Here is a 23,881-nt window from a genome sequence, read left to right on the forward strand (position 1 = left end):
ACTGTTCAGTTGGAAACAACAAATGGGGAAGTGGAAAGAAATATGCTTGCCATTTGCAGCGCCATGGATGGACCTAGAAATTATCATACTTAGTGAAGTGAGTCAGACAGGGAGAGACAAATATCATATGATATCACTTATATGTGAAATTCTAGAAAATGATGTAAATGAACTTCTTAACAAAACAGAAACAGACTCACAGACATAGAAAAAAAAATTAATGGTTATCCCAACAGATCACAGAAGAAAACAAAAAGGAAATCAAAATATGCATAGAAACAAATGAAAATACAACCCAAAACCTATGGGATTCAATTCAGTAAAAGCAGTGGTTAGAGGAAGGATCATAGCAATACAAGCTTACCTCAAGAAACAAGAAAAACATCAAATAAATAACCTAACTTCACACCTAAAGCAACTAGAAAAAGGAGAAATCAAGAATCCCAAACTTAGTAGAAGGAAAGAAATCACAAAAATCAGAGCAGAAATAAATGAAAAAAGAAACAAAGGAGACTATAGTAAAATCAACAAAACTAAAAGCTGGTTCTTTGAGAAGATTATAAAATAGGCAAACCATTAGCCAGATTCATCAAGAAAAAAGGGAGAAGAATCAAGTCAATAAAATTAGAAATTAAAATGGAGAAATCATGACAACACAGAAATACAAAGGATCATGAGACTACTATCAGCAACTATATGCCAATAAAATGGACAACTTGGAAGAAATGAACGAATTCTTAGAGAGGTATAACCTTCCAAAACTGAACCAGGAAAAAATAGAAAATCTTAGACCTATCACAAGCATGGAAATCGAAACTGTAATCAAAAATCTTCCAATAAACAAAAGTCCAGGACCAGATGGCTTCACAGGTGAATTCTATCAAAAATCTAGAGAAGAGCTAACACCTATCCTACTCAAACTCTTCCCAAAAAATGCAAAGGAAGGGAAACTCCCAAATCCATTCTATGAGGCCACCATCACCCTAATCCCAAAACCAGACAAACATGCCACAAAAAAAGAAAACTGCAGGCCAATTATCACTGATGAACACAGATGCAAAAATCCTCAACAAAATTCTAGCAAACAGAATCCAACAACATATTAAAAAGATCATATATCATGACCAAGTGGGCTTTATCCCAGGGATGCAATGAGAACAGACTTTTGGACTCTGTGGGAGAAGCTGAGGGTGGGATGATTTGAGAGAATAGCATTGAAACATGTATATTACTATATGTGAAACACATGACCAGTATAACTTCGAAGCATGAAAGAGGGTACTCAAAGCTGGTGCACTGGGACAACCCAGAGGAATGGGAAGGGGGTTGGTTCGGGACGGGGGGACACTTGTACACCCATGGCTGATTCAAGTCAATGTATGGCAAAAGCCATTACAATATTGTAAAGTAATCAGCCTCCAATTAAAATAAATAAATTTTTTAAAATAAATAAAAATAATATATTTTTAAAAAGAAAACACATTAATGGTTATAAAGGGGAAAAGTGGCAGGGGGCAGGGGGAGTGATAAACTAGGAGTTTGGGATTAACATATACACAGTACTGCACATAAAACCTTAATAGATAACCAACAAGATTCTACTATATAGCACAAGGAACTATATTCAATAAATTGCAATAACCCATAATGGAAAAGAACCTGAAAGAGTGTGTCTGTGTGTGCATGTGCACACACAAAGGTACGCACAACTGAACACTTGGCTGGGCACCTGAAACACTGCAAATCAAGTATATTTCAATTTAAAAAAACATGTTTTCACACAAAGATAAAACTGAGATTTTATAGCAAAGCATTCTTCCAAACCTACTTTGATTATTGTCTTAAGATATTTTGTGGACTTCCTTTCACATGTGTCTCTATAGCATGCAAAAAGAGACTAAAATTTCCTGTTAAATCATGTAAGAGTAAAGGAAATGGTAGAAAATGAAGTCCTGTAACATAGAAATAAATTCTGTTCTTAGACTGATAGAGTTTCAGTGACTGTTCTAAACTTCCAAAGTTGTGCCACCCTGCTCTGCAAGAACCGGCCTGACTACACAGGGAACAACACCAGAATTGCAACTCAGATGGAAGATACAGCCTGGCACCTCACTTGTGGCTCGGAGCTCTTCATCTCTCAATTTGTAAGTGGTATGAACAGCATACCCTCCATGCCCCATGTTTTCCTCCGCTGTATTTGCTGAATATCAACGCTTAGGGAGGCAGAGAAGGAGACAAAAAGGAAGTGAAAAAAAAGTGGGGGGAGGAGAAAGAGGAAAGGGGAGAGAAGAAGCAGGAAGATGAGGAGGATGGAGGGAGACTGCCTTAAAACATAAAACACAGAAATATACTTGACAGCAAAGACAAGGCAAAAAAAAATTCCTTTGTAAAAACAAATCATCATATTTCTTTGCTTTTCCTTTAGATTATCTTTTGATGGTTAGTACATTTCCCGGCTGACTGGGTCAAAATGAAAATGCTTTTAATATTGTTTCATTACAATTTGAGATCTATTATTAAAGACTCAGAAGTTACAGGAAAGCAAGAACAATAGAACCATTCTACCACCCAGCAATAACCGGTGTTAATACTTTATTTATATCCTGCTGGATGGACACTTTGCTATGTGCATCTTTTCAAAACAAAATTTAGGTTCTCTTTTGTGTTTTTTATTTTTGACAGTACATAGGATAGCCTGGGCTTCACTGTGGCTCAGATGGTAAAGAATCACCTACAGTGCAAGAGACTTGGGTTTGATTCCTGAATCAGGAAGATCCCCTGGATAAGGGAATGGCAACTCACTCCAGTATTCTTGTCTGGAGAATTCCAGGGACAGAGGAGCCTGGTGAGCTACAGTCCATGGGGTCACAAAGAGTCGGACACGACTGAGAGACTAAGCCTTTCACTTTCATGATGGTCTCTTCCTTTTCTTCCTGAACAATTCTGTCCTAGGGCTTCCCTTGTGGCTCAGCTGGTAAAGAATCTGCCTGCAATATGGGAGACCTTGGTTCGATCCCTGGGTTGGGAAGATCCCCAAGAGAAGGGAAAGGCCATCCCCTCCAGTATTCGGGCCTGGAGAAATTCACGGACTGTATAGTCCATGGGGCTGCAAAGAGTCAGACACAACTGAGCTACTTTCACACACACTCTATCTTAAAACCTGGAGGCGGAGCAGAGCAAAGTCAAGTGCCAACGCTGGGCAAGGAGTGCATCAGGGGCTGAGGTGGTCCAGAATGTTCGAACCCAGAAAGGAGAGGAAGGCATGTGCCTAGGAGGCACCCTGGAATGTAGAATCAGACTTAGGAAAGGAAGCTGGCCACACTGGTGGACAGCCTGGCACGGTGACAAAGGTGATAAGTGTATCCATGCTAACGAGCGACCCAGCACAGAGTCAGAGGCCACTGGCAAGAGAGCAATAGCATGATGGGGGCTGTGGCAACCAGTGGGATGTGAGGAGGAAGCTTCCACAAGGAGGAGGCAGATGCCAAGCTGTCAGAGGACACAGCCATGTGGGGTGTGGCCCCGCATGGGGTGCCCAGGCCCAAGTAGAGCGGGAAGAGAGTGTTTGCAAAGAAGGAGTCCCATTTGAAAGCAGTAAAATTTTAAACTGTGGAGAACTGGCATCCTTATAAGTTGAATTTTATAATCCAAAAATAGTATTTATTTATTAAATCTTATAAATTTAACATAATTTAAATAAATCAATTGATTAAATTTAAATAAAATCCATTTGCTAAATTAAAAATTAAGTTAAAATCATTTATTAAAAATTCAAACAAATCATTTATTAAAATCTTTTATATCCTTCAAAATAGCAATATAATTTTATTCTCTTGTGTTTCTTATTTTGCCTAAAATATTATTTTTATTGTTGTGACATATTTTTTCAAGTGTATTCTCTCTTTGGTATACATAGAAGAGCTACCAAGTTTAATACTTAATAATTTACAATCACCTAGATGAATTCTATTCATCTCTTATCTCTAATAATTTTCAATTGATCCTCAGGTTATAACTCCTTTTGAACATATTCAAATTAAAATTGGGCCACCATTACATTTTGTCAGTATTAAATTACTTAAACCAAATTGCACACAGGGAGAAGAGACTAAAATATTTCAAGTGGTCATTAATTAGTTAAACCATTTATTCATTTAGCAAATATTTACTGAGCACATACTGTAACCCTGGCCAAGTTAACTGATCTAGATAATTCTGTTTCCCCAGCTGTAAAATGTAAATAAGCAATGAGCCTACCTAAGGATTAAATGAGATAATAGATGCAAATTGCTTAGCATGGCAAATGTGTATGCCGACAAATGTCAGCAGTGATGATGACCACAATAATGAAATACACTATAAGCTGCCCTTTCCAATGCCTGCAATGCCTGCAGAACCATCATTAGCTGAGAAGAATGATTCAGCTCCCGTTTGTTTTCTGAAGTCCAGTCCAGTCTATATTTCTTTTCCCTCGTCCTTTCTGCCATCTAGAACAGTGCAAATTTACTTCAAAAAAAAAAAAAGGAGAGAATTCTGAAAAATACTTTCTAGAATGCACTAACCTTCCCTTAAATGTTATTCTCTGGCATTCCATTTTATCTGTAATTTCTGAAGCCTCCTATGGATAATAGAGGCTCAAATAAATATGGATAGATTTCACACAAAATTTAGAAAACTAAAAATCCCTCAAAAAGTCCTCCTGCCACATGCAGATATTAATAAATTAGGCTACTTAACAGACAATTCCATAATAAAATCTCAGATAACAAAAACAAATTCATTTGTGCACTAGTCTACTGAGCTATATTAAAGCACTGTATAAAATACTAACTTAAGGTTAGAAATATAATGATTTAAAAATAAGTATTTTAAAAATATTTAAAATGAAGAAATTTAATTATTATACTCTCCTCCCTAAAAGGATGCAATGTTCAGAATCGTTTGCTCATCTCTGCTCTTACCTTTATGGAAGTCACACAAGCTGCTTCATACTGCCTATTAGACAAAATCCTGACTTCTTTTACATAATGTGAAGTAAGTAAAATCTGACATTCCAACTTACCCACTTCAGCCAAAGTTCTGATACAGGACTCCACTGAGGCTTTCTGGGCCGGATTTGGCCAGGTGCAATTATAAATTCTGAAGGCAGACTGGAGCAGCTGGATAAAAACTGGCTGATGTGTCTGAAAACAGAAAGAGGTAAACAGGTCATCAAACCATTAACCCTTCTGATAATCTATTCATTATCAAAACAGGTCCATCAAAATAAAATACAATCTTGTCTTTTAAGTTTCAGTGCTATTTAATGAACAACTCATTCAACAAATATTTATTATGTACTCATCTCATGACAAGAACCACATTAGACATGGTAGAAAATTCATTATTTTACCTATATTCTTAATCTGGAAAATATGACCTTTCTTGAAGCCAATGATATAAATTTAAGTATACTTTTATAATTCCTGGTTTATTTCTAAGTATAATCAGAACATGGATTAGAAAATGGCAACCCACACCAGTATTCTTGCCTGGAAAATTACATGGACAGAGGAGCCTATTGGGCACAGTTCATGGGGTCACAGAGAGTCAGACACGACCGAGCAACCAAGCACGCATAAATAGAACAGGGGCTTTGGGTTTATTTGTTTGTTTCACTGATTGTATGTTTAGGTTTCATATGATGAGCAAGTAGAGGAGACAGCAATTTTGACCTATGAAAACAATTTTACATGATTTTAACAGTCTGAAAGTTTTCTCTAAAAAGGTATAACTGAAATAGTATTTTTATAAGAGCAATATACAATCACTGTAGAATATTTGGAAAATCACCAATAATCCTAACAAGTAAAGATAATTAGTATCAACATTTTTAGGGGAATTACTTACTGAGTTTTTCTATGTATATATGCACATATATTCTTTATACACACAAACCTGGAGGGCACTATAATGCAATTCTGTGGCCTATTTCACTTTATATTGCTTTGTGATGATTTCCCTTAGTCATCAATTTTTCTTTTAAACCATGACTTTTAATTGTGATATAATAAGCCATCTATAGATACACCACAATTTATTTAGCTAATCTCCTGCTTGAGGACATTTGAGGTTGACATCAAATTTTAAGTATTTGTAAATGAAAGTGAAAGTGTTAGTCACTCAGTCGTGTCTGACTCTTTGCGACCCCATGGACTGTACACCGCCAGGCTCCTCCGTCCATGAAATTCTCCAGATAAGAATAATGGAGTGGGTTGCTATTTCCTTTTCCAGGGAATTTTCCCAAACCACAGATGGAACCCAGGTCTCCCACACTGCAGGTATTTTCTTTTCCATCTGAGCCACCAAAGTAATTAATTTCCTGCTGTGGACATTTAAAGTTGACATCAATTTTTAAGTATTATAAATACTTCAGTGAAAATCTTAGTATATAAATCCATGCTGATTCTTTCAGGATTTAATAAGTGGAATTATTGAGTCAAAATGTCTATCCATTTAAGGAATCATACCAGTTTGACACATGGGAAACAGTCAATCTACAGTTGTGAAAGTTCCTATTTTGCTTAGAGAGAGCAAAAAGAATGCAGCTTGAAGTTTCATTTATTGAAAATAAAGATTGGGGAACTCAGAAAGGGGCATAACAGTGAATACTATGAAAGAAGACTGATTTTTAGAGGGTAGGAAAGGACTTTCTGGCCATATTAAATTTTTTTCCATTCAAATAAGGTACAGAAATTCTGTGTGACAGGATGCTTTTTACTTTTTGGTAATGTTACCTGGAGGCTGGTACTGTTGTCTGAAAAGGGTGAATTAAAGAAGCCGCTCACAATGTTCATTATTGACTCGGTAACACACTTCTCCAAAAAGGTGTCTGCATGCTTCCTGTCTGTGGTTGTGTTGCAAACCTGGAACGAGAAGCCAAACAACTCAGTGCGTTCCATCACATCTTTGATTTACAACTCAATGTTGGAACTTCAAAAAATTGTCCTGAAATGGTCCATTTCTTCTGCTTTTGAAAGTTGCTTTGAATAAAAATATTCCTGCCTAAAATCCATTCCAAGTTTATCATTCAGTAGTGGCTCTGCCTTTAAGTTTGGCCCAGAGTTCTTTCACAGACCACTGCCCCTTCTTCCTGACCTGCTTCTCTTTCCTCCTGCACACAGCCTTCTCCCTCCATCCTCAAGCCTGGCTTTGCTGGAAAATACTTTTCCACTTGATGTGAGGAAAATAAAAAGGAAACAGCCATTGTAAGTACAAGAAAGTGGTGAAGGTGATTACTGATGGCTCACATCTCTATACATTTTCACCTCTAATAAGTGGCCCATATGGGAGGATGCGAACACAAAAAATACCTGGAGAGAAAAACAGAAACATAAGCAAAGGGCAAACCCTTGCCAGCAATTTTGACTTGTTCGTCCACAGATTATCTGTAAGCTCAGAGGATCTGTGCTCGAGCCTTCCTCTCTGAGTTGGCTAAAGGAGAAGAGACGATTCTAGAGCAAAGGGAACATCAACAAAGATTGCGGGCTCTGACCTTCAAGTGGGAGTAAATGAGGCCAAAGTTGGTTATCCTGCTAAACAAACTGTAAATTTCCAAGCATGTCAGAGTAGACAAATTGCAAAAGCTAAGACACACAATTGAAACCAAATGAAAGAGTTGGGTGGTAGGAAAAAAAAATGGAGTTAAAAAAATAAAAAGAAGTGAGCAAGGCAACATAGGGTGTGAGAAAAAACTCAAAGACTGGGCAGAGAGAGAGAACATTTAAATATTCACAAGATTACAATGGATCAGTATAGTGGCCAGATGTTCTTAGGTAATTCTGAATTTTTACATAATTTATTCTTTTCAATAAGGTGATTAATCAAAAGAGTAAGAAAACGTAATTTAATCAGATATTCCTTTAAAACCCTGCACACAAGTAAAATCACCAAAGAGAAAAACTCCCTTCTCAAACTGTGTGTCCCAGTGATTTGTTTTGGAAAATAAGCGTCCACTGAAAGGAGAGAGAAGAAAGGGTACAGGGTTTGTTTTGCTAAGTCACTTTCCCTCCAGTCAGGGCATCTCACCTTTTCCCATCTATTAAATGACACCAGCCTGACAGGGGTGTTATCAGAACTAAAATGTTTTCAGCGTGTTCCCAGGTAGCTTAGTGATAAAGAAATTGCCTGCCAATGCAGGAGACACAAGAGACACAGGTTTGATCCCTAGGCTGGGAAGATCCCCTGGAGGAGGAAATGGCAACCTACGCCAGTATTCTTGCCTGAAGAATCCCATGGACAGAGGAGCCTGGTTGGCCACAGTCCATGGGGTCACAGGGTCAAACACAATCGAGCACACACACAGAATCTCATAGCTATGTAGGGAATGACACAATTAATGGCAATAAATTATGCTGTTATGTCATCTTTTAGTTATTGTTTTAGCACATAATGAAATGCCTGATAAATACAAAATGATCAATAAATATATTTATGAAATGAATGACCAATTAATTTTTTAAATGAAAGAATAACAGAGAATAAGAAAGGATTCATTTTATCTTAGGTTAACTAAGGGTTAGATTCTATTTGTGGAACATCTAACCTTGTATTAAAATTTAATGTGATCACTGAACTAATATAAAATTGATTTTCCCATGATGGATATAAAGTAGGATTTATTTCATTTAATATCTTTATGGCACTGGCTCTTACGGTGATTTTTTTCTGATATACAGGATAAAAATACATTAAATTTGGGTAGGTGGCTAAAAATTCCACCATAACCAGCCCAAGGATGCTTCTTCCTCATCAAGGAAGAATAGCTGACATTTCACCAATTGAATGGGGGTATTTGGAGCTACCATAGAATCACACTGCATTATCTGCATCTGAACATTTGCTAAAGAATCCCCCAGATTTGCTTTAGTCTGTGGACAAATTTAAAGGAATCTACTTCTAGATGAAGGCTTTCCTCAAAATCCTGGTTGTGGAAATTCTAGGTTTACACAACTATGTGGAACCTATTTCTCAATTTATTTGGACAAGAAATTCACATAAATCGTTCAAGATACTTTTTCTGCCACAGATGAATAACTTTTTCACCTCTAGAGCCTGCATCTTACACTGTGACATTAAGGGCGGGGAGTCTCTTTCCCATAAAGATTAGAAATAGCTCAAATAAAATCACATCACATTAAATTAATTTCATGTATAACACAGGTGTTTTTAAAGTTTCTGTTTGCAGACATTATTCATATACTATTATTTCCTATCAAATATTCCTATGTACGATCAATATCTAAACACTTATTTCAAAAGGCTATTCCATAGATTCCACTCTAATGCACCATTATGCTTTAATCTGTTTTTGGAATGAGTTGAAGTGTGTTAATTGCTCAGTTGTGTCTGACCCCATGACACTAGCAGGACCCTGCTAGGCTCCTCTCTCCATAGAATTCTCCAGGCAAGAATACTAGAGTGTGTAGAAATTCCCTTCTCCAGGGGATCTTCCCAACCCAAGGATCAAACCCAGGCATCTTGCATTGCAGGCATATTCTTTACTGTCTGAGCCACCAGGGAAGCCCAATCGGAGTTTAAATCTCTCCCCAAATCTCTGGTATGTATCATTATTTTTTTAATATTTTAATTTAATTCTATAAGAATGATTCTCGATTTGTAATGTGCTTTACACTGGAAAAAAAAGTCCACCTTTGTTATCCTTTCCAAGAAAAAAAACCATCTTTTGAAATATCTGTCCTCATCTACTTTCAGATGAATTTTACCTCATATCAGTCAAATTTCATGGAGTATCACTTAGGGACATTAACTATTAAATTAAAACTATTAGACTAGGAGTTAGAACAGTGAACCAAAAAAAAGAAAAGAAAAGAAAAGTCTATACTCTATTAGAACTCTAATTCTAATCAAGAGATACATGATAAATAAGTTAACAAACATATAAGTGGTAAAAATAGAGAAAACAAATAGGCTCCTGAGAAAAATAAAGAGCAAGCAGTACAGGCAATGCAGCAGGAGGGGTAGGTAGAGGGGAGGGTTACTATTTTATCTATTAATAAATTGCTTGGAGAACGTCTCTGTATAAGGCCACATTTTAACAAAGAACTGAGCAAATAGCCATGGAAGTTTCTGGGGAAGAGCAAGTAAAAATCTGTCTCCACAGACAGACACACAGTAGGCATTTAAAACTGTTGGCTGAACAAATTAATATTAAGTGTAATTTCTAGATATAATTATTTCTGAAACTTCTCTTTTATATATGATGTCCCTTCACTCTTGTGCTCTAAAAGTGATTGATATCTTTCAAAGATGACAAAGTGAGCTAAATAAGTTATCATATATATGCTGCAGCAGCCCTGTCCCTAAGACTGTCTGCAATGATAGAAAACTATATCTGGCATGTTCAAGATAGTAACCACTAGGCATGTGCTTACTGAGCACTTGAAATGGATTTTTTATTCTATTTTTTTAAGTTTTTATTGAATTTGTTACAATATTGCTTCTGTTTTATGTTTTTTGACTTTTGGGCCACAAGGCATGTGGGATCTCAACTCCCTAACCAAGGATCAAACCTGCACCCCCTGTATTGGAAGGCTCAGTTCTGACCACTAGACTGCCAGAAAAATCTCTTTTATTCTATTTTATCTAGCTAAAATTAAAATTTAAATGTGGCAAATTATTAACCTATCAGATAGGGCAGCTCATACCAGTAACATACCTTTGATCATACAGACCAAGGAATACAAATCTTAAAGTCATTTTTCATTCCTCCATAGGCGGTAAAAATGTTTTTGTAAATATCTCAGGTAATATCTCATATTTATTTTAATTTGCATTCTTTTATTTATGAGGCCAAAACTTTTTCAAACCTTTGCTTTTTATATTTCCTTTTTATGTGAGTCATCTGTGCCTATACTCAATTGGCTTTCTTAGAATTTTAAATTCATTTTTAAAAAAGACAACATATATTGATGTTAAGATAGCAAATGTAGGAACCCTGTAACAAAATAGAAAAACACAAAATGGAAAACAAAAATTATCCACAATTCTAAAATCCGGACAAAACCATGGTTAACATCTTAGAATCTTTTCTTCTAATCTTCTTGCTCTGCCCTATATATTTTACATAATTGAAATAATCCTGGATAATCGGCTTTTTATTCTCCTTCTTATACTCATTCCTCAATCATTAGCATTCTCGTATCATTAAAAATCTTCGAAAAATAGTCACAGTGACACTATATCTTCAATCTTGCAGATATATCATAATTTGTTGAACCATTTCCCTATTAATTAAATATGTAAATTATTTCCTACTGTATTTTATTATAAAAGTATGTTGAACTTTCTTGACCATAAGTCCTTGCTATCATTGTTAATTATTTCCTGAGGACAGATTCTTGGAAGGTAAATTACTTGACACATTAAAAAGATATGAAGGGTTTTTTTTAATGTACTACAAAAATGTTTTTCCAAAAGATGGCATAAATTTACTCTCATCAGCAAGAAATGTGAACCAATATTTAGTATTATCCTTTTATCTTTTTATTTTTATACTTTGATAGTTATAAATTAGATCTTATTTTCCTTTGTATTTTTTTAAGTTATTAACAGTTGACTATTTTTTCAGGGATTTACTTGTATGTAACCCAGGAAATGCCTGGATTAGGCCCATTTTATCATTAGATTACTCATATTTTTCTTATCACTACATATATATGTTTTCTGTGTAAAGGTTATGAGCCATTTTCTAATGTAGGGTAACTTTTTCTATTTTTATGTTCTTTTATTTTTATGATGTTGAGATATATATATATGTGTGTGTATATATATGCATATATATATGTTTTACATTTTCAAATAGGGAAATGCTTTTTTCATAGCTAATTTCGTCTACTGTATTTATGCTTAGAAATAACACTCTCATCCAAAGACAGAGAAATATACACCTACACATCCAACCATTTTTATTGTTTCACATTTATCTATTGCAATTTATACAATTATATGATGTAAGGACAGGAACTAAGTTCATTTCATCCCAAATAGCCAGATTTCCAAATGTCATTTTGATTTAGTTCAAATCAACAATTTTTATTGAATGCCCTTATTCTATGCCTTATTCTATTCTGGGTACCTGGGATCTATCAGTGAACAACAAAATATATAAAAATCAGTAGCCTGATGAAGTTTATTATTACTAATTTAATAATCCAGGGGTAGGCAAACTACCATGGGTCAAATCTAGCCATATCTATTCATTTACATTTGTCTATGGCTCCTTTCCCTTCAGTAATTGTTATAAGAGTTGTGATAGGAGCCTGAAAAGCTAAAATATTAACTATCCCTCTCTTGACAAAAAAAAGTTTGCTAATCACTGAAAATTACCCATCACTTCCCTACTAATAGGTGATTTGTTATTATATCATAAATCTTACATAAATAAAAATCATTTTCTGGCTATTTATTCCATTCCATTGATATGCCCATTTAATTCTGTGCTAAAACCACATTTTTTTCAGATTCACTTTTTAAGCATTTTCAACTTCATATGACATTTATTTATTCAGTCCACAAAAATTGGGAGGTCCCTGGCAGTCTAGTGCTCAGCACTTGATGCTTTCATCGCCCTGGCCCGGGTTCAGTCCCTGGTTGAGGAACTGGGATTCCCCAAGATACGCAATGCAGTCTAAATAAATAATAACACAAATACTGAATATCTGTTATGTATAAGACGCTGTTCCAGGTCAGATACGCAGCAGTGAACCAAACAAAATCTCTGTCCTTCTTGTGTTGAAGCAGAAACAAACACAAATACATTTTTAAAAAAATCAGGTAAGGATAAGTTGTATAAAGAAAAATGAAGCAGTACTTCCCCAGTGGACCAGTGGTTGAGAATGTGCCTGCCAATACAGAGGACATGGGTCGATCCCTGGTCCAGAAAGATCCCACGTGCCACGGAGCAACCAAACCCAAGAGCAGCAACTACTGAAGCCCCAGCACATAGAGCTAATGCTCGGCAACAAGAGATGCCAGCACAATGAGAAGTCTGTGAACCAAAAGTAAGAGTAACCTGCACTTGCCCCAACTAGAGAAAGGCCACTTGCAGCAACAAAGATCCAGTGCAGCCAAAAATACATAGATAAAATTTTTAAAAAGAAAAATTAAGCTCAAGAAGAGGGTACAGAAGGAAGAGATTGTTACTTAACATCAGGAAGTCAACCAAAGCCTCTCTGAAGACTTTTAAGTAGGGGAGGGACCTCAAAGAAGTCATGAGGATGGAGGGTACCTGGAGATGAGTACATCCCAGGCAGATGCAGAGATGCTGAGAAGGGAGTGAGTTTGCCATATGTGAGGAGCAGCAAGGACGCCACCAGATGCAAGAGAGCTAGGCAAGGGGAGAACAAGAGGACGGTGGGAAGCCAGGGTGAGGTTGGGGGTGGTCACTGAAGAAAGGAGAGTCCAATCATATACTGATTTTACTCTGTGAGGAGTCTGAGCAGAGGAGGAACCTGAACAAATGTTCTTCCTCTTTTTTAATCATTATGGCTGCTGTATAGAGAAAAGATGAAGGGAGGGGGCAAGAGAAGAAGCCAAAAAAACAGCTACAGCAATTATCCAGATGAGAGTTAATGGTACTCTGGTGCAGGGTGGCAATGTTCAAAGTATTCAGAGGTAGTCAGATTTTGAATATTTTAAGGTTAGAGCTTGCAGAGTTTGCTAAAGGATTAAATTTAAGAGCAAGAAAATAAGATTTACAGATGACATCAAGATGTTTATGCCTGAATGCCTAGAATGAATGATGGCATTGCCATTTACTGAGATGCAAAAGACTTGAAGAGGAATTAATTTTTAGTGGGACATGAAAGTGAGTGAAGAGTTTGAGGTTCAACTGCCAACTGGAGATGTCACGTGGGTAGTGAGATATGTGAGACTATAAGAGGAACGACCCAAGCTTCAACCAGCCTGGGATTAAAGTTAGAAGAGCAGATGAAAACAGCAAGCAAGTGACTGTGGAGACAGGAGGGAGCTAGTTTAAGGTCTGAGCCTGGCACACTTCAATATTTAGAAGCTAGGAAGATTCAGAGGAAATAGCAAAGGAGACTGAGAAGGAGTGGCCTGGTGAAGTAGAAGGTCGAGAGCAGGACTGATACCCTGGGGGCCAAGTGAGGACATGTTTCAAGGAGGAACCGATCAACTATTATAAATACTGATGATGACTTGAAGAGTAGAAAGTACTGTGCAGGACTTGGGCCAACCAATCACCAGTGAAGAAGAGTCAAACAAGCGTTCCCGCGACACGGGCACCACCATTATAAATTCAGCATGAAAGTTGAAAAGCAGAATTACAACTGAGGGAATGGTGCTACACACAAAATAATACTTACAGAATACTTACATTCTTCACTTGCCTGCCGTGCTAGCTGTTGTTCAATTGCTAATTCATGTTTGACACTCTGTAACCCCATGGACTGCAGCATGCCAGGCTTCCCTGTCCTCCACTATCTCTTGGATTTTGCTCAGACTCATATCCATTGAGTCAGTGATGCTATCCAACAGGCTTTTTAGAAGGGACTTCCCTGGTGGTCCAGTGGTTAAGAATCTGCCTGCTAATACAGGGCACTTGAGTTTGATCCCTGATCCGGGAAGATCCTACATACCACGGGGTAACTAAGCCCATGTGTCACAACTACTGAGCCCGCACACCTAGAGCCTGAGAGTCACAACTACCGAAGTCCATGTGACCTTGAGCCCTGCAACAAGAGAAGCCACAGCAATGAGAGAGGCCCACACATCACAACTAGAGAGTAGCCCACAGCCAAAACCAAAAACAAATTAATTTTAAAAAGAAGGCCTTAGAATGAGACTTTTCAATGGCTCATTCAACTTAAAAACCAACGAAGAAAATGATGGAATCAATTCATCAAAGCAAAGAAAACCTATTCAATTCTATTAAATTAGAGAACCTGGAAAGTGTGTTTAAAAGTACATATACATTTTATCTTTACTGTCATTTCCTACCTATTTGGTAAGCCAAAGGGAGAAAATGCTCAAGTGATCTACTTGGAAATGAAATACTCTGATTTGTCTTGTTAAGCAGCGTTTGAAGAGGGAATGACATGACACTGTGCCAGGTGTGTCTCTAAGTTATTCCTCAGTCTAATTTCATCTGCCAGTACATCACTTAGCGTACTGTTGACCATTAGACAATCTTGGAATTGATAGCAAAATTGGGAACATCTTCAAAGGGAAAAATAGTCTGTGGCTAACACTAACCACAGCTCACCCCTCTCCATGTACCTTCTAACATGACTCAAATCTCCTGACTCTGCAGCAACAATCAGTTATGAAGCAAAGAAAAGCATTTCTGCCTTACAAACACCGATTTTAGCTGCACTGACATAGAGATCAAAGTGGGCTGTTGTTAAATGCTCTCTCTAAAAGACAGTAAAACAACTTTTCATAGGCCTAACAGCTTTGCTGTCTGTCTAAATCTGGTGTATTTACAGGACACGGATGCCGGTTCTGTCAGAAAATCAGAATGGAATAAGTATATGAAACAAGTCAGTGCAAATAAACAAATTTTTTAAAAAATAATAAAAATTAAAACTAAACAAATTTGGTTTAGTAAAAACTGTCTTTCGGAAAACTTTTCTTACATGGGTCTTAACAAGATAAAAGACAAAGAAGTACAAACAGGAACATGAAATATACTAATTAAGGGACTCTTTAGAGAACTTTACCAAGAGAAAACAAAAGGAACTCGGTGGTGCTGACTCCTGAGAAACATGAAGACAAAGGTGGAAGGTGGCATGAGGGCCACTGCATATTAATATTTCATTTGCCTTTTAAACAGGATTGCTCTCCAAATTTTTAATCATCAGCCTTGTGCTGGCTTGGGCTTCCCAGGTGGCACTAGAGGTAAAGAATCTGCTTGCTAATGCAAGAGACACAGAGATGCAGATTTAATCCCTGGGTCAGGAAGATCCCCTGGAATAGGAAATGGCAATCCCCTCCAATATTCCTGCCTGAAGAAATTCCATGGAGAGAGGAGTCTGACAGGCTATACAGTCTAGGTTGCAAACAGTCAGACTCAACTGAGCGACTGAGCGGGTGCCCATGTGCACACACATACACACGTGTGCTAGTTGAACCCTGCCTGAAGCACTGGGTTCCATCCTGAATGCCATGTTTAAAACACTAACAAATTAGAGAGAATTCAAAAGTGTACTGCAAAGAAGCCCAGAAATCTTAATGGAAGAGGAACCACTGAAAGTCATGGAAAAAACAGTAGGAGACATGAGAGCCATCATGACATACTTGAGAAGTTACTCTGTGAAGAATCCTGGATTCAGCACCCGCAGGCCTTCCAGTTCTGTTACCATCCAGGCAAGACACCCTATGCTAGCAAATTAATCTTTCGGGAACTTGGGAGCAAAATTATCAGGTCAACCTAGGTGATCGTAAGTTCCTCTAAGTTGTACACCTTTATCATTTCAAACTAGATCACTAACAAGGAGACTAGCAAACACCCACATCTTTTCTGAAATGAATCGTCTGATGTTGCTACGAAAGGAAAAACAGGTAAAAAATTATAACGTAAAAATTTGGATCAATATAAGGCCTTTTAACAAGTAAAGTTTTCTAGTAATGAAACCAATGGTCTCCCCCCAAAAAAAGAAGACTAAGGTCACTGTTAATGGAAATATACAGGCAGGTACTGAACACTGAACTGCAGGACTGCCAGTTCCTTTCAGCCCTGAGATTCTATGGTTCTTCAGGTCCAATTCACCAAATACCTTTCCTCCAGGTGACCTTCACCTTGTCTCAGTGATGGAAATCAGTTGTCCCAGGATTTCATAACTTTGCGATAACACCTGAATTTAGTCCATCTCTACATCAGGTTGCTGTTGCCTGCATCCAGCTTCACCAACATGGTTTCTGGGTCTTGCCTGTGTTGGGTGGTCCTCATTCAGATCATCCTCCATATTATTATTGGGTCTTGTGGAAACTACTTGAAATTGCTTTAAAGGCTACATATAACCTTTTAATAATACCAGTGAAGTTACCACGATATGGATAAAATGGATGATAGTACCAACTCTCTTACTAAATGCCATGCCTCTGTTAAGACCTATATACCCATTATCTCATTGAATCCTCCTAGTAACACTATAAAGAATGCATTATTATTGTATTGATTTTACAAATAAGGAAATTCAGTGTCAGAGGGGTAGGTGTCTTGTCCAACAAGATAACTGAGCTACTAAGAGGCAGAATCTAAAGTAATTAGCCTCCAATTAAAATAAATAAAAAGAAATAATAAAAAAAAGAGGCAGAATCTAAATTTTAACTCTGGTCTGGCTAATGCCTTTAAAGTGCCTAGTCTTAACAACCCTTCTCTACTGCAGTGATTATCAAAGTGTGGTCCCTAAACCAGCATCTTCAGGATCACCTGAAAACTTGTTAAAAATGCAAAGACTTTCACTTACTGAATCAGAAACTATGGGGGTGGGGTCCAGCAATCTGTGTTCTATCAAACTCTCCACGTAATTCTGCTGCTTACTAAAGTTTGAGAATTACTGCTCTACTGAACTGAAAAGTTGCCTAAAAGGCCACATTCTACTTACTTACCCTTTTTTTTTTTTTTTTTTTTTTTTAATTTGAAAGTGTGTGGTAGCTCCTTAAACTTGCTTCAAGGGGAAAAGACAAATCCTAGATATTGAAAGTCAGGTTTCCTGTCCCTTCCCTGACATAAGAAGGGTGATTCCTTGTCTTTCTCAATGAGGGGATAAGAGAGTCTTGCTTTACATATAAACAAGAGGGAGAGAAACAAGAAGGAAAGAAAAAATGCTTTCTGCAATATAGTTAAGCTATTGTGGTTAGACATAAGGACTGAATAGACCAAGAAGATCCTGAAATTCCCTTAAAGCCTTTAATACTAATAACACTATGTCTACTTAATCAAAATAAAATAAAAATCCTGCCTACACATACACTTAAAAAAAAAAATGTACCCCTTAGCCTTATGAATAAACACATCAATGGAAAGACCGTTCCCAAGGTTGCATGATCAATGACAGTTATCATTAATTTTCTTTGGTTTAAAAATAAAAATCCTGTTGCTTTGCAGCTCGTGCTATCTAGAGAGTGACTCTGGTCTTTTCAACCTTATCTTTAGTCCGGGGCACCGTGCAAATCTGCAAATCAGTCTGCAATATTTTTACTATGTTCCCGCACATGCAATTTTAAACCTCAGCCATCAGCATGCAAACCACTGTTCACTCCAAGGTCTCTAGAGATGCTCATGGCTAGTCATTTAGAAGTGCTTTCACAAGGTCACAAGGGTAAATACAAGTGGTATGTAAGTGCTGGGTAAAACAGGGTGACTCCTCCACAGGTGCAGGTCCACCTGAGGAAGGGAATGCGTGGCTTCGAAAGTCTACAGAAATAAAGTAAAACAGGAACTGCCTTACTTCACACACGTGTGAACACAGTGGAGCTTGAGCATACCACCCCACACCAAAGTCGAAATAAACACATTCCACCTGCTAACCCTGACTAAATATAAGAGTGCCTGGACTAGAATATGTGATTGATTCTATTATCTAAGATTGGTCCTGGATGTCTGGGTCTGCAGTAGTTTCATTGTATCCCCTTTGTCCTTCCTCCTTCCAGAAAGAACTGTAAGGAGGCAGTGAGATAACGGATAAAACCAGCATCCATCCATGTGGACTCCATTAACCACCCTCCTTCACTACAGCTTCAGTACATCTTAGTGAGACCCATGTAAACTACAGCACTCAGGAATGTAGGAGGCCAAAGGACTGGGACAGGCCACCGTAAGTCATAACAACAGGTCTAAGGAGTTAGCTATACATTATCTTCTATTAGTGAAACCCTTCATTGAACAGTACGTCCCACAATTTTAAAGGGGAAACTGGAGAAGATCCCCAGCCCCCTGTAAAAAAAAAAAAAGAAAATCTAAAATAATAGAGTTTGGACATTTTGATAATTCAGCATGCTTAAAAGGGGCATAAGATATACTAACTAAAATTAAGTGCTATCAAAGATTCTGTCCTTCCTTTCTTCATTCATTCAGTCAATATTAACAGAACAAAAACATATGCTAGACAACATCCAGAAAATGCCAACCAGCTACATGTGTCCTTCCCAACCCTCAAAAAAAGCCAAACATGAGAAAATGGACTCAAAGTAAAAAGCAGACTGCATTTTGGCTGACATGAGTAAAAACATCAGATGATTCAATTACTGGAACACACTCTCATAAGCAACAGTGGGCAGTGTTAGGTTCCAAACAGTATGGTCAAGTATGTACCTACCTGAAAGCCATAGTCAAGATATCGTGAGATTTCTTCCACCTACAGTTTGTAATTGACATGAGGCTTAATAAATTGATCTCTGCCAAATACCTTCTCTAACCAAGGTAAGATGGCTACTAAAATTCTGTTTACTAATAGATCAATACAATCAGTGGTAAAAATGAAAATGAACACCTTGTTGCCATATACACTGTAATGGCATTTTGTGTATATTAACTCATTAAATCTCACTCACAGTCTTATGAAACTCAGTCACAACTTTTTGAATATAACAGATGACATCCAAACATAGCGGGTTTAATTTTAAGTTTTCGTCTATTAATAGCTGCTTGATTCTATTTAGTCAAAAGCTACATCCACAGCCTTACTAAACATGAAGCAGCATTTAATGGTCAAAGCATAACTTACCCTTGCCATATCCACCAAGAAGTTCTCAAATAATTTCCAAATGTGGTTACTTGTGTAGATTTCTTTCATTTCCACTTCTGTGTCAACGTAACAGTGATTAACAAAATTCACATAAGCAATTTTAACCTGTGCCAAGTTTCAAATATAAAAGAAAGTAAGTTTTTTCTACATTTTTCATTTTCAAATATCTATTAGGAACAGTTAAATAAAACTCTTATTTCCTATAGTAAATTATAGTATGATTTGTGTCTACCCAGAGAGCATGCCTGTCTCCTTTCTTTTACTGTTTCATCCCCTGGCCCAGGGTAAACACATGACCTAGTATTCTGTTCCCCTGGGCCCAGTGATTGGTGTGAGAATGTGAACTTCATGTAAACCAAGTTTAACATATTTGAGACACCAGTGTTCCCTTTCTCTCTCTCCCCACCTCCTTTTCCCTTCTCTGTCTCTGTCATTCATTCATTCATATTTATCCTCTTTCTCTCTCTCTCTCATTGTCAAATGGAACAAGGTAAACCTGCCCCACGATGCCTCTTCTCTGGGTGTGCAGAGGAAAATTATGCTCAGAAAAAAAGGGCGTGAGGCAAAACCACAAAGGAAAAGGAACAAAAGATAGATGGAACTCTGACACTGCTTGAACCTCTTGACTCATCTGAACAACCATCCTTCAAATTTCCAAATACTGGAGCCAATATATAAAATTTCCTTTTAAAATTTAAACAAGTCTAAATTCTGTCCATTGCAACCAAGAGAGATCTAATACAACGATCAAATATGTTGACTAAAAAATCTGTATTGCCATTCAAAAACAATTAAACTGCTATTTCTGAGAAGAAGCAGGCTCACAGTTTACCAAAAAAAATGGTATTATTTTAAGATGTATTGAAGTTTCTTTCCAGATTTAGCAAAACTTCTCATAAGAGACTGGGATGAGTCTCACCGACATATACCATTACTAAAGTGCATAGGACAATAGTTTTTGTTTTTCTTTCTTTCCTCTTTTTTTTTTCTCTCTCCTTGTCTTTCCTCTTTCTCTTTATGAAAATGTGATGAAGGCTGTTAATCTCCCCAGTAAAAATCACATATATTAAAAAATCAGGTAAACAGTTTCAGAGGATTCATAGAATCCAAGTTAGAACCAATAGGAATACAAGGCCAGCTTTTATGGCCTTAGAAGTTATCACTACTTGACTGAGGTCTAAAACCTTCAACCACACGGTGCTTGTGCCAAGGCTACATTACAGGGTAAGGAGGTGTCAGAATCTCAGCATTCTGGAGATTCTGCAATATCTTAATTTAATTCCCCAGCAATTCTACCAGATATAGACTATAGTTATTTCACTCAAAACTGTGTAAACTGACAATGAGAAAGGTTAAGTAACCTGTTGAAATCAGTCACACAGGTAGGAAGTAACCGATCCAAGATTCTGACTTATTCTTCAACCCATTCACTCACTCACTCAAAACATATTTATTAAATGTAGGCCCAGGCTCAGAGAATATAACGGTAAGTATAAATAGACCCAACTGTTACTCTCACTGAGCTTATAATCTTGGTAAAGAATGAAAAGACTATAGACATTTGTTAATCAATAAAATTCAAATGTCAAATTTCAAATTGTAGACTCTTATAGGCTCTAAAACTAGAAGCCAGGAGGGTCTTCTTTGAAGAAGTAATACTTGAATCAGAACCTAAAGGATGAAGAGGGGTGAAGCAGGTGAATATAAGAGGTTAGAGTGCTATGTCAGAGGGAACTGACTGGCCAGAATCAGGACTTCAAATAAAGATAGAACTCACAGTTTAATCACAACACTATGCTTCCTTTCTTTGCTACCTTACTTCAAAACAACCAAGGCATGAAGCATTCTTGGTTTGAGGTGTTAGCAATCCTACAAAATTTCATAAAAAAAATACTTTCAAGTCCATCACTATGCAGGACTATTTGAAAATAGGAAAATTAACCTAACCTGATATCTTTTAAAGTTACTGTGATTTAAAATGTTTGGATTTAGCATATCACACATTTATAAACTTTGCAACAATATACTAGAACAGTAGAAAAAAAGAAATTATTGTCATATACATTCCTGGAAGCTTCATTAATGCACCTGGCAGACAACCAGTCTCTAATGAGTTTTTTCCCTGCCTGTCATGCCAAACTAGGATGGAGGGTAAAAGATGATGTATGAATAAAACAAAATATGTGTCCATGTTTCCAAGAAAGCATCTATTCCATAAAGCAAAGGTAAACCTAGAGAATCTAATAGTGGTCCTGAGCACCATTCTAGCCTCTATTGATGACTGTGAGCTATTTATGAAGCATCTGTTTTATGCTCAAAACATACTAGAAGTTACAAGTAAATGTTTAAGTCTGATCACAATATCATACCTAGAAATTTCTATAGTGGAATTTCTAGAAAACTAACAGTGGCTATACTCTTAAAAGGTTTATCAACTTTCATAGTCCCTTGTAGAACAAAAAAGTAAGTTTTAATGATTTTTAAATTTCCCTAATTATATACCTAGGTACTATTCTGTGACTAAGTGTGTTATCTCATTATAAATAGCCATAGGAGGACTTCTGGCACTTACTAGAAATTAAAAACAACTCTATAGCTGCTAAGCTTTTGCCAGGCTTACCTCAGGGATGCAGTCATCATGGGTCACCACCCTCACTATGTCGTCCAGGGGCAGAAGGGAATTGCACTTGATTTCAGTGTAGACATTTTTCCCCTCTGTGCATGCTGCCAGCAGCTCCACGAGGGTGATGTGGTAGGCTAAGGGGCCACTCTCATCCCCTCGGTCTCTCTCTGAACACATCATATGGAGAAGGATGGGAAATGATGCTCTATCATTGTAAAATATCAGCACATCTTCACCCCCATTTATCAACTGAAATGATAATAAGAGAGTCTATATAGCAGTCCAAATGTTCATCCTTGCAGTTATGTCCAAAGGCTTGGTCTATGTGGAAACATGTGCATATCTTTGTAAAAATACAGATAACACTGCAAAAGCAGAACTATACCAAAGCAGGATGGCAAAAAGGTTCTATTCATGTGTGAAGTGATTAATTATGAAAGTCATCAAAACCAGCTGAGGAAATATGGGAGAGGTGCGTGGCTTTGAGAATAAATGACACAGATGATTGGAAGCTGTTCAATGAGTTAGCCACTGAAATTAAACCTGCAAAATATTCCAATAAAGTTACTTTCTTTAACTTCAAATGGTAGATGCCATTGCCAAGTATGAGAAATCTCATAAGTCTCATTTTACTGTGAAGTAAAATATCCCCATCCCCTTCAATAGCGATAGAGTAAGTAAGCAAGTACATGTAACCAAATGTAACTCTACAAGAATATCAGTAGGGAATGTAGGTAAAAGCAGAGAAATAGAAAAATACAAGCTTAAAAAGAGAGAGAGAGAGAGAAAGAATGAATAAGTAGGGGCTTCTAGGAAATAAATTTTCCTTCCTGTTTTGTTTGTATAACAAACTAACTAAAGTGGAGTTTCCAGGAGGATGTAATTTTATTGCTAAATCACCATAATGTCTTATTGTCTATTTGGGGGGAAAACAGTATTATTTTATTAAGGAATCCACTTTGACTGCCGTGAAGCCCAGGCTGAGTTAACAGTGATGAGTTCTGGAAGTAACAACACTCCACTCCAGACTATCACTGCTATCTTCTCTCTCTCCCTCAACTGAAAACCCAGCCTCATGAGGTCTCAATTCTCACCCTCCTATTCCTGGAAGATGCCCAGGCTAGCTATGTAAGAGGTTTCTGCAGAGAAGACAACTTTTGTCTTCCCAGGAGACAAACCCTCTACTTTGCTTTATGAGGCAGATAGCAACCCCAAACCACAGACAGGTCAGGACCTGCGCTGGCCTCAATTCTTTTTGTCTATTCTAGTACCAATTTTCTACCCGCAGTGGGAAATATTTTGGTAGGTAACACAAATTACATAATTTTTTCTCTATTTTATTTGAATTGATAACATTTAAATTGAAAAGACAATTAACTGGCTTACACTGAAAGTTTTGTTGAAAGAGAATGTATTTGTGTCAAAAATGTATATATTAACATAAAATTATAAATATTTCTTTACATATAGAAACACACCACCTAAT

The 23,881-nt window shown here is 37.1% G+C and overlaps 1 protein-coding gene across 2 annotated transcripts in view; it reads right to left on the reverse strand.

The window, feature by feature from the left end:
• The window catches only part of ITPR2 (inositol 1,4,5-trisphosphate receptor type 2), a 556,807-nt gene that overhangs the window by 271,337 nt on the left and 261,589 nt on the right, over nt 1-23,881 (reverse strand). For both annotated transcript variants that reach the window (XM_061125163.1, XM_061125162.1), the window contains 4 exons: nt 22,393-22,644; nt 19,752-19,877; nt 6,777-6,905; nt 5,063-5,183 (listed from right to left, as the gene is read on the reverse strand). In XM_061125163.1, the coding sequence (XP_060981146.1) occupies nt 5,063-5,183; nt 6,777-6,905; nt 19,752-19,877; nt 22,393-22,644 (628 nt within the window). The remainder of the gene's footprint in view (nt 1-5,062; nt 5,184-6,776; nt 6,906-19,751; nt 19,878-22,392; nt 22,645-23,881) is intronic.

Source organism: Dama dama, chromosome 22 (genome assembly GCF_033118175.1).
Source record: "Dama dama isolate Ldn47 chromosome 22, ASM3311817v1, whole genome shotgun sequence".
Classification (NCBI taxonomy): domain Eukaryota; kingdom Metazoa; phylum Chordata; class Mammalia; order Artiodactyla; family Cervidae; genus Dama; species Dama dama.